At 34.5% G+C, this 13,251-nt stretch overlaps 1 protein-coding gene across 1 annotated transcript; it reads right to left on the reverse strand.

Moving 5' to 3' along the window:
- Positions 1–1,604: 1,604 nt before the first annotated feature.
- LOC131848912 (mitochondrial 2-oxoglutarate/malate carrier protein) lies at positions 1,605–13,013 on the reverse strand. The gene is made up of 6 exons (XM_059198871.1): positions 12,854–13,013; positions 11,005–11,223; positions 4,807–4,986; positions 3,852–3,954; positions 2,658–2,776; positions 1,605–1,827 (listed from the first exon to the last, which is right to left on the reverse strand). Exons 1-6 carry the CDS (start codon positions 12,931–12,933, stop codon positions 1,647–1,649), a joined length of 882 nt encoding a protein of 293 aa, XP_059054854.1. The 5' UTR covers positions 12,934–13,013; the 3' UTR covers positions 1,605–1,646.
- Between the last annotated feature and the right edge of the window lie 238 nt (positions 13,014–13,251).

Consider the following 13,251-nt stretch of genomic DNA (forward strand, 5'->3'; position numbering starts at 1 on the left):
ATATTTAGTAAAAAAAAAGGCATCTTTAGAGATGCGCCATTAGAAATCCTATTTGTTATAATGCTCTATATGTTACATTCACCTTTTTTCTCTATTTTATTAGCCATGTTATGACATATAATATTTTTTTAAATAATATAGTATAATAGCTTCCAACTTTGTTCCATCCTTCATCATTGTGTGATATTTATTTAGATTTGTAGCTTGAGTGACACCCATTTACAGACAATCAATAATTATCACAGATAATAAATTTAGTTACTTCGAATTCATAGCTTCGTTATTTATATTCGTTTATTTTTTATACTATACAACTAATCATATTTTAAGAAATATTATATAAAATCAAAGATTTGTCCGTAAAATAAAAAAAAATGTTAGGGATGGACTACCCATATTAGGGGTATGAAAAATAGATAGTAGCAGATTCTCAGACCTACTGAATATGCATATAGAATTTCATAAAAATCGGTCAAGCCGTTTCGGAGGAGTATGGTACTAACATTGTTAATTTTATATATAAGATAGATTTTATATTTATGATGAAGTCAATGTAACTTAAAACAGATATATTTATTTAGATCATCAGTAACAATTAATAGAATTTACGTTTAACGGGTGTCACTTATTTATTTAGGATTTGAACCCCACTACCATTTGAATAGCTTAATTTAATCAATAATTATATAGATATATGAAATTAACAAAGGTCACACGACGTTACTGACTTGTTTTTAAGTTAATGGAATGGCAAACAAGCTTCCGGCGAACCTGATGGTAAGCGGTAACCGTCGCCTACATACATGAACAGCACTACTGACATTGTCATTATGTGACGCCCGAGTACGAGCTCTCATGAATTGCCATTCCAGAATTGCCATCAAATCAAAATCTTTCGCATTTTTTTATATAACAAATCTGTAATGTGTCAAATGACTGACATTAGTAATATAGTAAAACGAGTTTTAATACGAATTATTTTTATGGTAAATAAAGGTATAATAAAACATTTTCGTCGGATAATCGAATAATTTTATGGTAAATAAAGGTTACCTCACGTCGTTTCGACTAGGCCGCACTAGACGTGGTCACGCGCTAACTGGAGTAACAGCGATGTCAATGTTGATAGGTGCCGGCAGTTTGTTTAACTACCGTCATTAATTTCTTCGAAGAGAAATCCTTATTATAATCTTCATCTGCTTCTGCCTTATCCCATTTATTTGTAGTCAGCGTAATATATTTTTCTCTTCTATTCATCCCTGTTCGCCGTCATCTCGTTATTTACTCCCTTTCTATACCAGCTCATTAAATACTAACTACCCATCCCAGCTTTGCACGGTTTGCATATACATACATGTATTATATATATATATAAACCATCCTCTTGAATCACTACCTATTAAAAAAAAAACGCTTCAAAATCGTAGTTTTAAAGATTTAAGTATATATAGGGACAGACAGCGACAAGGACTTAGTTTTATAATATATAATAATGATTTCTATTTACCATAAAATTATTCGTGTTAAAACCCGTTTAACTACATTGCTAATGTCAAATTTCGTCAAATTACATACGTATGTATCTATGTAATGTGTATGTATGTATATCTATGTAATTATTGCTTTAAATTACTTTTTTAAACGTTTTACGTATATTTCAAATACGCCGAGTTCATTTGTTCGAGAGCTATGAAGGTGAGTACTGTGTGGGGTCCAAGGCGAGCGTAGTAAGGCAGGAATCCTTTCCAGAGAGACAACACGCCTTCAGTACGTAGTAGATTCGTCACTACGGCCACCTGACTCTCGCCTTTAGCGGCATTTTGGATTCTGAAACAATTAGTAGGTATAGTATAAATAAGAGGTAAACGAGCTTGCGTCACACATTACTTTTTTTTAATGGATGACAATGGAATGGTACTAAAATCTGTCTGTGCTTTTGTATAGAAAAAAAACCGTGCCATAAATTGTTATTTTTTAATTTTCATGTAGAAATTTATCCCGAATATTTTATTTTCATTTCTATAGACATAAAACCGCGGTATAAAAATATTTATTTTATGTGTATATTCATTTTGAGAAGTTATTCTCGCGATATGTTTTTTTTAATGGATGATAATGGAATGGTCCACCTGCTCGTTCTCGTTCTCTTTGTCTACATATACATGAACATTTCCTAAGTGAAACCCGTCGTGCTTGCAAGAGCCACGCACGTCTTTTTGCCACGCACAACCACATTGTGGAATCACCATCCAGCAATGGTATTTCCGAACCGATGCGATATTGAAACCTTCAAGAAAAGAGCTTATTCCTTTTTAAAAGGCCGACAACGTACTTGCAATTCCCCTGGTGTTGCGGGTGCTCATGGGCAGCGGTAATGCGGCTCACCTGATGGTAAGCATCAGGTGAGCCGAATGCTCGTTTGTCCCGTGTTATAAAAAAAAAAAAAAAAGAGCGTCGTATCCATCAGGCAGAAGTTGGTCTCCATAAGTCCTTCTAAGTTTGGAGTCCCATCTACACTCACCTCTACCGTTCAGTGAACCACTTTTTTAAGGACTATTCCAATGTTGGACGTTACCAGCATTGGAATAGTCCTTAAAAAAGTGGAAGAGACTCCGTGTAAAAGCAGCTATTACAATAGAGAATATTTTAGAACTCACTTCGTTTTGATGATGTCTACTGGCATGGAAGCTATGGTGGTGATGAGGCCGGACACCATAGATGCGCAGAAGTGGAGGAAGATACCTTCAGATATGTACCCTAGGAATATTTCCCTTGCCTGCAAACAACACAACCTAAGTAAGAAATTTCAAAATTGCCATTTATTTTCATTAAAGACTGATGTACATAATAAAAATAACCCTGGACAATTACCACCGCGCCATCTAGTCTCAAGGTAAGAAAATAAGCCTGGACATGTTATACCGCGCCATCTAGTCTCAAGGTAAAAAATACATAGATATATTTTACCGCGTTTTAGTAAACACAGGTAAGAAAATAACACAACTGTGACAATTGCGCCATCTAGTCTCAAGGTAAGAAAATAACGTTGGACAATTACCATTCTGCGCCATTTTTTAGTCTCCTTTAAGAAGATATTGGACAATTAACCGCGCCATCTAGTTCAAGTAAGAAAATAACCCTGGACAATACCACCGCGCCATCTAGTCTCAGGGTAAGAAAATAGGGTAGACAATTATCACCGCGCCATTAGTCTCAAGGTAAGAAAATAACCTGGACAAAACCGCGCCATCTAGTCTCAAGGTAAGAAGAGCCTATGTTATAGGTACTAGACAACTGAAACAATACTTAGATAAATTTTATTTTTGTAAACACAGGTTAAGATAGTTGTAACACAACTGTGAAGTTGAAGTTGTGAATTAATTTACCCTAGAACGTTGCGACTACTTTAGCGCATTCTGTCGCATTTTTTAGGTCTTCCTTTTTGCAAGATATTGGGCTTAAAGGACAGGTGAGTTGGTGGGGGAGTAGGGCGAAATAGGTCGCCCTAACCTTAGCGTGGGTACAATAGGGTAGACCATAGCCGTTAGAGCCGGGATGGAATGCACGTGCAAAACCCTCAGCTCCGGAATAGGCTCTTGCGTATCGTGTGATTTTTAGTAGGTAAAAGTCCAACACAAAACCTATCACTCCGGCGCGGTTACGGTCTTCTGAACATTTTCCCCACGTAAAAAAAATTGGTGAGTAGGTGGGCCATAGTCTGGGACCTTCCCAGACAAAGACCCACCTACTCACCGCTCCGCAGTCTCAAAGTAACTTGTGTAGTTAGTACCCATAAAACGAGCTCTGCTTAGTTTGGTACTAGATGACGCTGTGTGAATTGTGTTGTTTACCTGTGAGTACGTCCCAAGTTGGGCCGCGTTGACGACCATCGCTCGACCAACTGTGGGCGTCGCTCCACGCCATAATTTCAATGTACCCTCTTCTTTTACTATTCTGTAAATTTTATTTATTTATTGATTTAAACTCAATTCTTTTTTTTACAATAAGCGGGCCTTATGATATTACCATTTTCTACCAATCTTAGGGAGTTTTTCATTAATCTTTCCCGATCAGTCACTTGTATGGATTGAAAAATATTTGCAAACTAACGAAAACGATCGAGATTCATTTAATTGAATGAAGCCATTATTCTGTGAACGTGTAATGAAGTGTTGTCACTATAGTTGTATATTTCATTAGCCTGCCCGCGCTTTATCCGCATGAAATTTATAAATATTTATTCTGATGTATCTACATTATTAATATTATAAAGCTGAAGAGTTTGTTTGTGTTTGAAAATAATATCAGGAACTACTGGTTACTTTTTGAAAAATTATGTTTTGCTGGATAGTCCATTTAACGAAAATAAGCTATATAAACATTACGCTAAGACCTTTTTTCGGCAAACTGATATAAAATATTGCAAAAATGGAGAAAAAACGCAGTCTTTTTTTGCTTTTGTCATTTGTGAAATAAAAATAATGTAAATTTTCATCAACATCCGTCTAGTAGTACCGTTACCATCGGCTTGTTTACCAATTAATTCAATAGAATAGAATAGAATAGAAAATCATTTATTCAAATAAACATCAAATTTAAGCATGTGGTATTTGAATAGTCATAAACTATTTTTTTTTTAATTTTCATCAACATCTGTCATCACAAGAAGAACAAGCAAGAAACTTGTTTCAATTTCAATTTTTATTGAATCCATTGTTATAGTATCAAAAATAATTTATTAACGGCCCGATAGCGGACTAGCGGACACCGCTTCACTTTGATGTTCGCGTATACGTAGCTACACACCTGACCAAGGCGTCGACGACGTTCTTGTAATTCCTCCTCTGCTCTACAGGCAGCCTGCCGTCCGCCGTCATCCTGATGAGAGCCACCTCAGCAGGCGTCCCCACGAACGCACCGACTCCGCCCGCGGCGATACCCAGCAGGGTTTTCGTGCCAAAGCCGGGAGTGGCGCCGGCATTTTGTCTGAAAAATAATATTTATCACATAATGTACTCTTTTTTCTATTTGAGTATTTAATTGAATTAGTGCTAATTGGTGGTTTGTATTCACACACTTAAACTTAAAAATGTAAAGTAATAATAAAATTATTTAAAAGAGCAACACGCAAGTTTCTTGCTCGTTCTTCTTGTGATGAGACAGCTTTCCGAATGAGCGGTAGATTAAAAAAATGTAGTGACTATTCAAAAGTGCTTCAATGTAAGTTTATTTGAATAAATGATTTTCTATTCTATTCTAGTAGATTAATAGACAATTTTTTTAATAAATAAACAATCAATATTGTTGTATTAAAAATTGATACAACTCTAAATTGTCACCTTTCTATAACCAACCCCTATTTTTAAAAGCGACTTTAATTTATATGGCAAAGCAACATTTGCGGAATCCGCTTGTTCTGGTATATAATTTATAGCTTGATATGCTCCAACCCCAAAACTATAATGCTCTAATGTAATCTAATCTATTTGCTTATTTTAATTATATTTTTAAATATGCTATTTTAACGTTTTTATAATGGGTTTATTTGAAAGAAATATTCTAAACATTTCGCGGTATGAGACAAAGGTTAATGTGGCCACATCCGATACTCTATCTTATCAATTCGATTATTCATATCGATAGCTAAATGTGTTCATTACACACTTAGTGTTTACAGGACAAATACTTAAAGAATATTTCACTAACATTTACCTCGGACTTCGTCTGCTTTATTTGAGACTAGCTGTACCCCACGACTTCTTCCGCGTGGAATTTACCTTTATTTTTCTAAATTAAAATTAGCCTAAGTTACTCCTTATTACATCAGCTACCTGCCAATAAAAGTCAAAATCGGTCCAGTCATTTCAGAGATTAGCCGGAACAAACAGACAGACAGACAAAAATTGTAAAAAATGTACCGTATGTAGATTATATATATGTATAGATAGTAGAAAGCCTATGTCCGTCCTCGTGATACAATCTATTCTCATGTCAATTTCATTAAGATCTATTCAGCAGTTGTGAAAAGGTAAAAAATATATAGATACACTTTCACATTTGTACTCTTAGTAGAGACGACGACCCCAACCACACCATCCACTTTCGGGGAAGGAAATAGTTAGTAATGCTGACTAATAACCCTATTGCTAGCATTGTACCACGTCCGGTTGACCTCAACGCTGATCTCCCTGGAAACTAACTTGATAAATTGCCATTTAACAAGATGGGATAACTGAACTAATTTCATGATTATTATTATTCATTAAAAATAATATTATAATAATATAAAACAAACTAAATCCTGTGCAATACTGTGGCAGGAGGGTAGTATTAAATCTAGTATAAATTATCCATAATCTTTCCTTTATGCTTTATAATAAACTAGCTACTCGCCCTGGCTTCGCACGGGTGTACATGTATTATATATATAAACCTTCCTCTTGAATCACTCTATCTATTAAAAAAACCGCTTCAAAATCCGTTGCGTAGTTTTAAAGATTTAAGCATACATAGGGACGGACAGACAGCGACAGCGACTTTGTATTATACTATAATAATAATAATAATCTCAGGACAATTCACACAGCGCCATCTAGACCCAAGTTAAGCTAGCTAAAGCTTGTGTTATAAGTACTAGATAACTGATACAAATACATAGATATTTTTTTTCGAAATACATACATATTATACATAGAAAACACCCAGACCGACACAAACAATATACATACTCATGAATACAAAATGTTTGTGCCGTGCGAGGAATCGAACCCGCGACCATCGGAAGTAAGGCAGTGTATTAAACCACTAGACCACCGAAGCCGTCACTATGTAATGAAGAAGTAAATTAATCTTAATAAAAATCATCGTTACCAACACAAACATTAACAAAGATCATAATGTCATGTCAACCGGTATATAAATAGATACTGATAAAAACTTTATGGTCTGTACAATGCTTATCTGATATGCAAGTATAATGTACACTTTTGTTTATTTTTTTTTAAATGACCCAGCCATCTCAAGCAAATGATACAGCCGTAATCTTTTCTTTTACATATATAAAAACCGTAAAATCGTGACGAGACGAATATTATCTGTTTGTGTATTAGAGTTTAGACTTTTCTTTATTTTTCTTTTACATATATAAAAACCGTAAAATCGTGACCAGACGAAAATTATCTGTTTGTGTATTACGCTTTAAGAATTAAGGTTGTAGTTTTCACAGATTATTTAATATACAGTCAAGCAAAAACTTTGTACCCCTTTTTAAGAAAATTGCGCGGACGGAGAAGTATGAATGAAATTTCGCACACTTCATTACATAGTATAAAACAAAATCGCTGTCGCCGTCTGTTCGTCCCTATGTATGCTTAAATCTTTAAAACTACGCGACTGATTTCGTGGTTTCTTTAAATAAATAGAATGATTCAAGAGGAAGGTTTATATGTATAATACATGTACACCCGGGCGAAGCCGGGGTGAGTAGCTAGTAGTTTATATAGAGAAGTGCAGAATGACAATATTATTTTTCAGTTATGCATAAAAGTACATACATACATAAATCATAAAAAAGACTTCAGACACCTACCACATATTTGACAAATAAATATATATATATATACTCTTGTTTATTGTTAGTCTGTGGTCAAATTGAGAATAGATTAATATTATTTGTCTATAGTCTTCCTGAATTAAATTTTAAATGATTTTGGGTACATGTACGTAATATGACGTTATTGAAAACATAACCCTTGTAAAATCTGCATACAACAAGCGTCCAAATCTAATAAGAATTAATTATGAATTGACGTAAGTTTATAATTTAATACATGACGTTAATATTTTAGTAAATGATTTATTACACGGAGTTGTGTAAATGCTATATTTATTTCTGTCGTCCTACATGGTGTTTACAAAACACGTGAATGAAATCGCGGGCGCCACAGTATTATAATAATGTCATGATAATGTCATTTGTCTCAGTACGTGAGCATTCGTGGGTAAGCATCATTTAACTGATACATACTAACTGACAGTCAAGGTCATAGATATACATATTTACTTAAAGTTCTGTTGGTAGTAACGTAACGCCGCCGCCAGATATAGTTTCAAATGTTTGAACACACATTTGAAGAAATTTTAACACATTTGAACATAAATCTTTGCAAATAGTTCAGTGTACTGGTCTTAGTACTGAAATTTGCATCTGTTGGTAGCAACGCCAACACCAGATATAGTCAAATATTTGAACACACATTTGAATATAAATCAACACAACCAAAAGTGTACCACATATGCTTTGGAAATAAGTACGTTCAGAGTACGGTCTTAGTACTGAAGTTTGCATCTGTTGGTAGCAACGCCGGCGCTAGATATAGTTTCAAATGTTTGAACACACATTTGAATATAAATCGACACAACCAAAAGTGTACCACATACCCTTTGGACATAAGTACGTTCAGAGTACGGTCTTAGTACTGAAGTTTTCATCTGTTGGTAGCAACGCCTGCGCCAGATATAGTTTCAAATGTTTGAATACACATTTGAATATAAATCGACACAACCACATATGCTTTAGAAATATGTACCTTCAGAGTATTATCTTAGCACTGACGTTTGCATAAATGGACTACATACACAACGAGCATTTTTGAAAGATTTGATATATATATTGCTCAAAAATCGATATGGGACGACAAAAAACTGTGTTTGTTAAAATTTTGAATTTACGTTCAAAATTCAAATAGGCTTGTTATTGTATCTTTGAGTACGTGTACAAATTTTGTACAAATGTTTATGCTTTACAATTGAATGTGTATCTGACATTTAATTAAAATTGTCTGCGTGTACGTCAGCCTCACCTATTTCTGAGGCCACCTCTATTTACAAGCTGTTTCGGTTGTAGGTTGCGATGGAATTACAGGACAAATAGTATGTCATCTTAGTCCTCGTTAATCCACTGAGTCATGGGATCATGATGTCGTTATGTCCATAGTGCTGTTCATGTAATATAGGCAACGGTTACCGCTTACCATCAAGTAGGATCGACTTATTTGCAATTCTAATTGTATAAAAAAAAATCAAATCATTCATTCATGTAGGACATTTTAGCCCCTTATGAACGACTTTATCTTTGTATTAATATTTTTTCCCTACTGTCCAGTTTACTATACAGATTCAATTGAGAAGAACTGCAAGGAAACTCAACTGAATAACTATTTTCTTCAAAGCCAGTTTATTTACATTGTACACTTATATAGGTATAGATTAAATGGGGATTTTCATTCGTTCACAAATAATTTTTGCTATGCACGTTTGTCATTTAAGTAATTTAATTGGTATTCGACCGAAATTTGTTTTTTTCATGAACAACGGTAAGAAAGAAATCCTATCACGATGTTTTTTCTTATCCTCAAGGTGAAGGATTGCCAATAACTTCTTTGCATGTTACATCTTTATCTGAAATTTCAACTTGAACTTTGTCCCAAATTTTTATTGTTGGATTCTGTGGTTTTGGTTGTATTGTTTTATGTGATGACCTTAAACTTTGGTCGTAACATATAATATTTTTTTTACCTATATTATTAAGAGTTGGTACCTACTATATATGATTTCCAATGCTAAATTTCTCTCTCCATTTCGTAAAAACTAGTTTCTGTATTTCTATGGCTAAGTTCTGCTTGATAGATACTTTATAGGGCACCGCTTTTTGTTCTTTGTGGTTACAACCTTTTGGCCTATATGTTTTATTCCAATGTTTGACTGTTTTAATTACTGGATTTTTTTTATTATTATATATGGGACACAGTTACCTAGATACATCAAAATAATAATAGTATTTAGTAATGGCTAGTAAGACAAATCCAATATTGGCTACTAAACACTGCCGTGTCTAAACTGTGTCACCCCACCTGACATTTTCCTATTGTCATTTAGTATATAAGATCAATATTTTTATGTACGTATGGTCAGTCTATTATCATCTATAATATACATCGTCTCAACAAACAACATAGTATAATTACCCCGGAACACTATACATTTATTATTATACATTAACTATAATACCCCAATTAATTAGGGAGAAGAATATTGGTAGTCACGTGGTTTCCGCAGTGCCTCAACACGAAGGTTTACGACCAATGTGTGTTGGCCAGTGGTGACTTACAGCACAGAGACGTGGTCGCTAACTATGGGCCTTAGGAACAAGCTCAAGGTCACTCAGAGGGCAATGGAGATGGCTATGCTCGGAGTTACTCTGCGTGATCGAATCAGAAATGAGGAGATCCGCAGAAGAACCAGAGTGACCGACATAGCCCGAAGAATTGCGACTCTGAAGTGGCAATGGGCAGGGCACATAGCTCGTAGGACAGATGGCCGATGGGGTCGTAAAGTCCTCAAGTGGCGACCACGGACCGGAAGACGCAGCGTGGGAAGGCCTCCAGCAAGGTGGACCGACGATCTGGTCAAGATCGCTAGAAGGCATTGGATGCGAGCAGCGCAGAACCGATCGTCGTGGAGATCTTTGGGGGAGGCCTATGTCCAGAAGTGGACGTCTTCCGGGATGCGATGATGATGATGAGTCACGTGTACTAATAACCCCATTGCTATATTACAAAGTGAATGATGATGAGTGATGATGAATGTTTATTGTGTGGGCATCGATAGGGGGTTCGAACCTCGTCTCATGCCCTCGTAAAAGTACTCCCCATGAATGGCACATTGGATTGTTCAAAGGAGTGATAGGATTATCAGTGTTGGTGTATATGTGGAAGTTTGTCTCCCGAATTACTACACCTACTACTTGAATTATTATCGTATGTATGTTGGACTCCATTCTCCGCAATTAGCCTCACATTCGGGCCGTTGTGCGTGTAGAGCCAGACTACTAACGTAGCCAGCCAAGCTCCTCCCAAAAGCGCAGAAGACTCCTGGTGTCTTCGCAGGCTTCACGGAGCACTTGAATTATTATTATTATTAATTAATTGATTAATCAGTACTCACTCTTTATACAAATCAAAGAGCCAGTTGTATACACCAAGACGGGATGTTGTATATGTAGCCTGTCTGAGAAGTCCGGCCGACAATCCCGTGTACAATGAGAAGAAGCCCTCCCGCGCCACGATCTCGCCTGCTACGGTAAACGACGACCGGCCACCACCACTCAGCTGCATCCTCGTCTTGATGAGATCCAATGGCTGGACTACACATGTTGCTGACATGCTGAAAGTGTTGTAGAAATATATAGTAAAACTATTTATAAAGGGTTAATGTTTTAGTGGTGTGACATATATATAATTTTGTTTAATAGTCTTTAAATTCAAATTTAAATTATAAATATCTTTACAGATTCTTATGATATGTCAAATCTACCGTCAGTTCGAAATGATTTCGAGATGAGAAGAACTGACAAGAGACTCAGCTCTTGATCAGAGAATACAAAAATAAACTTTAAACATTTTAATATCAATAAAGTGTCTCAACAGAAATGGAACAAAAATCTTGTCACAAGACAAACATTTAGCGTAAAAGGTATAGACCCTCCTGTACCTACCTTATATGCTAAATCCACATTACAAACAATCCCATACCCTTATGGTATTGTTTGTAATGTGGATTAATGACACCATTGCTAGCAATGTACTATGTCTGATTGACCTCCACATGGTTCCCTATGGAAACCATCATGATAAATTAATTACAGATGAATTTACCACGATGGGCTAACTGATTTGACCTCATGCTGTTCCTATCATCCTCCACTGGTGTCCTGCCAGCATATACTATTAGTGTAGACAGGAGCAGCTTTTTTTTTTAAATGGGTGTACCATTTAAAAAAAATAGGTAAAAATGTATTTTTTTCCTGTTCTTGCCTTTTACCTTCCTTGGCATTTTGTTAATTGTTCTATTAACTTACTATTTAATAATTCATAGATAATTCCATGCAGCAATTTGTGAATGTGTAATGGAATATTACATCCATTTAAAAAAAATTGGTAGAAATGAAATTTTTTCCTGTTCTTGCCTTTTACCTGCCTTGGCATTTTGTTACATAAATGTTCTATTAACTTACTATTTAAAAATTCATAGATAATTCCATACAGCAATTTGTGAGGTTGAAGATAATTTAATAGCATTATCTAATTATAAACCATTAAATTAAAACATTACAAATGTATAAAATAGGAATTGAAGGTTTTCTTAACATGCCATGTTTATGTAAACTAGTAGTCACCCAATGATTCTACTATGACTATAATTAATTTAAATTATAAATTTAAACAATTATGAAGGGTCTATTGTCGAAGACATGGTAGTGTGCAGAATATTTTTAGTATTGATTATAATTTAAAAAAAAAATAAAAAAAAGCATAATAAAAACATTAAATAAATACTAGCTTTATGCACCCTTCCATAAATTTTAAGTTTGCAAAATTTCATACTCTTACATTCACAAAATTTTCTTATAAAGGAGTAGAAAGATTTTGCTTCACATATCAATTTATAGATAACCTAGTACCTATCCAAAACGCAAAAGCTAGGAGAACCTTAAATGATAATAGGACAATTTTAGAAAAAAAAATCCAATGCTATAATATATATGTATTCTCATGTGTGTGCTATACTATGGTGGGTTATGTAGAATCACTGAGCATGTAACCACTACGTTTTATGTAGAATAAATCTCTAGCGATGATAGATCTATGAGAAATAAACAATTTGACATTCTATTTTTAAATTAAAACATGCAGCTTTTTATGAAACTGAATTAAACTTTATTTGAAATGACATTGAAAGATGAAATATCTTTAGTATTGTTTCAGTTATAAAAGAAGAATTAATATAATCTTACCCAGCAAGGCCACCGAAAGCGAATTTAAGTGCGTTAGGTATATATCGCTCTTTTGTAGGAGCAGAACTCGTTTGTGCCATTTCGATTTAAAGAATTAAATTACAAAACAAACTAATAATCACTAAATTCTTAACTTATACTTATTAAATTAAGACACAGAATAGAAAATAACATACAGAATAGAATTATGAACTATATTATAGTGTCTTTTGCAATCTGTACTAAAAAATAAGTATAAAAAATTCGACTGACGGACAATTGAATACTGAACAATTTTATGTATGACAGTATCAACTATTTTGTGAATATGACAGATAGGGACGTAAAAATATACAATTGTAGGAAGAATCGATTATTATACTGTAGATATCGATTATTCTGATCAATTTAAATATTAA

This window comes from Achroia grisella, unplaced genomic scaffold, assembly GCF_030625045.1.
Source record: "Achroia grisella isolate CSIRO2021 unplaced genomic scaffold, CSIRO_AGI_Agris_v1 utg6026, whole genome shotgun sequence".
NCBI classification, from domain to species: Eukaryota; Metazoa; Arthropoda; class Insecta; order Lepidoptera; family Pyralidae; genus Achroia; species Achroia grisella.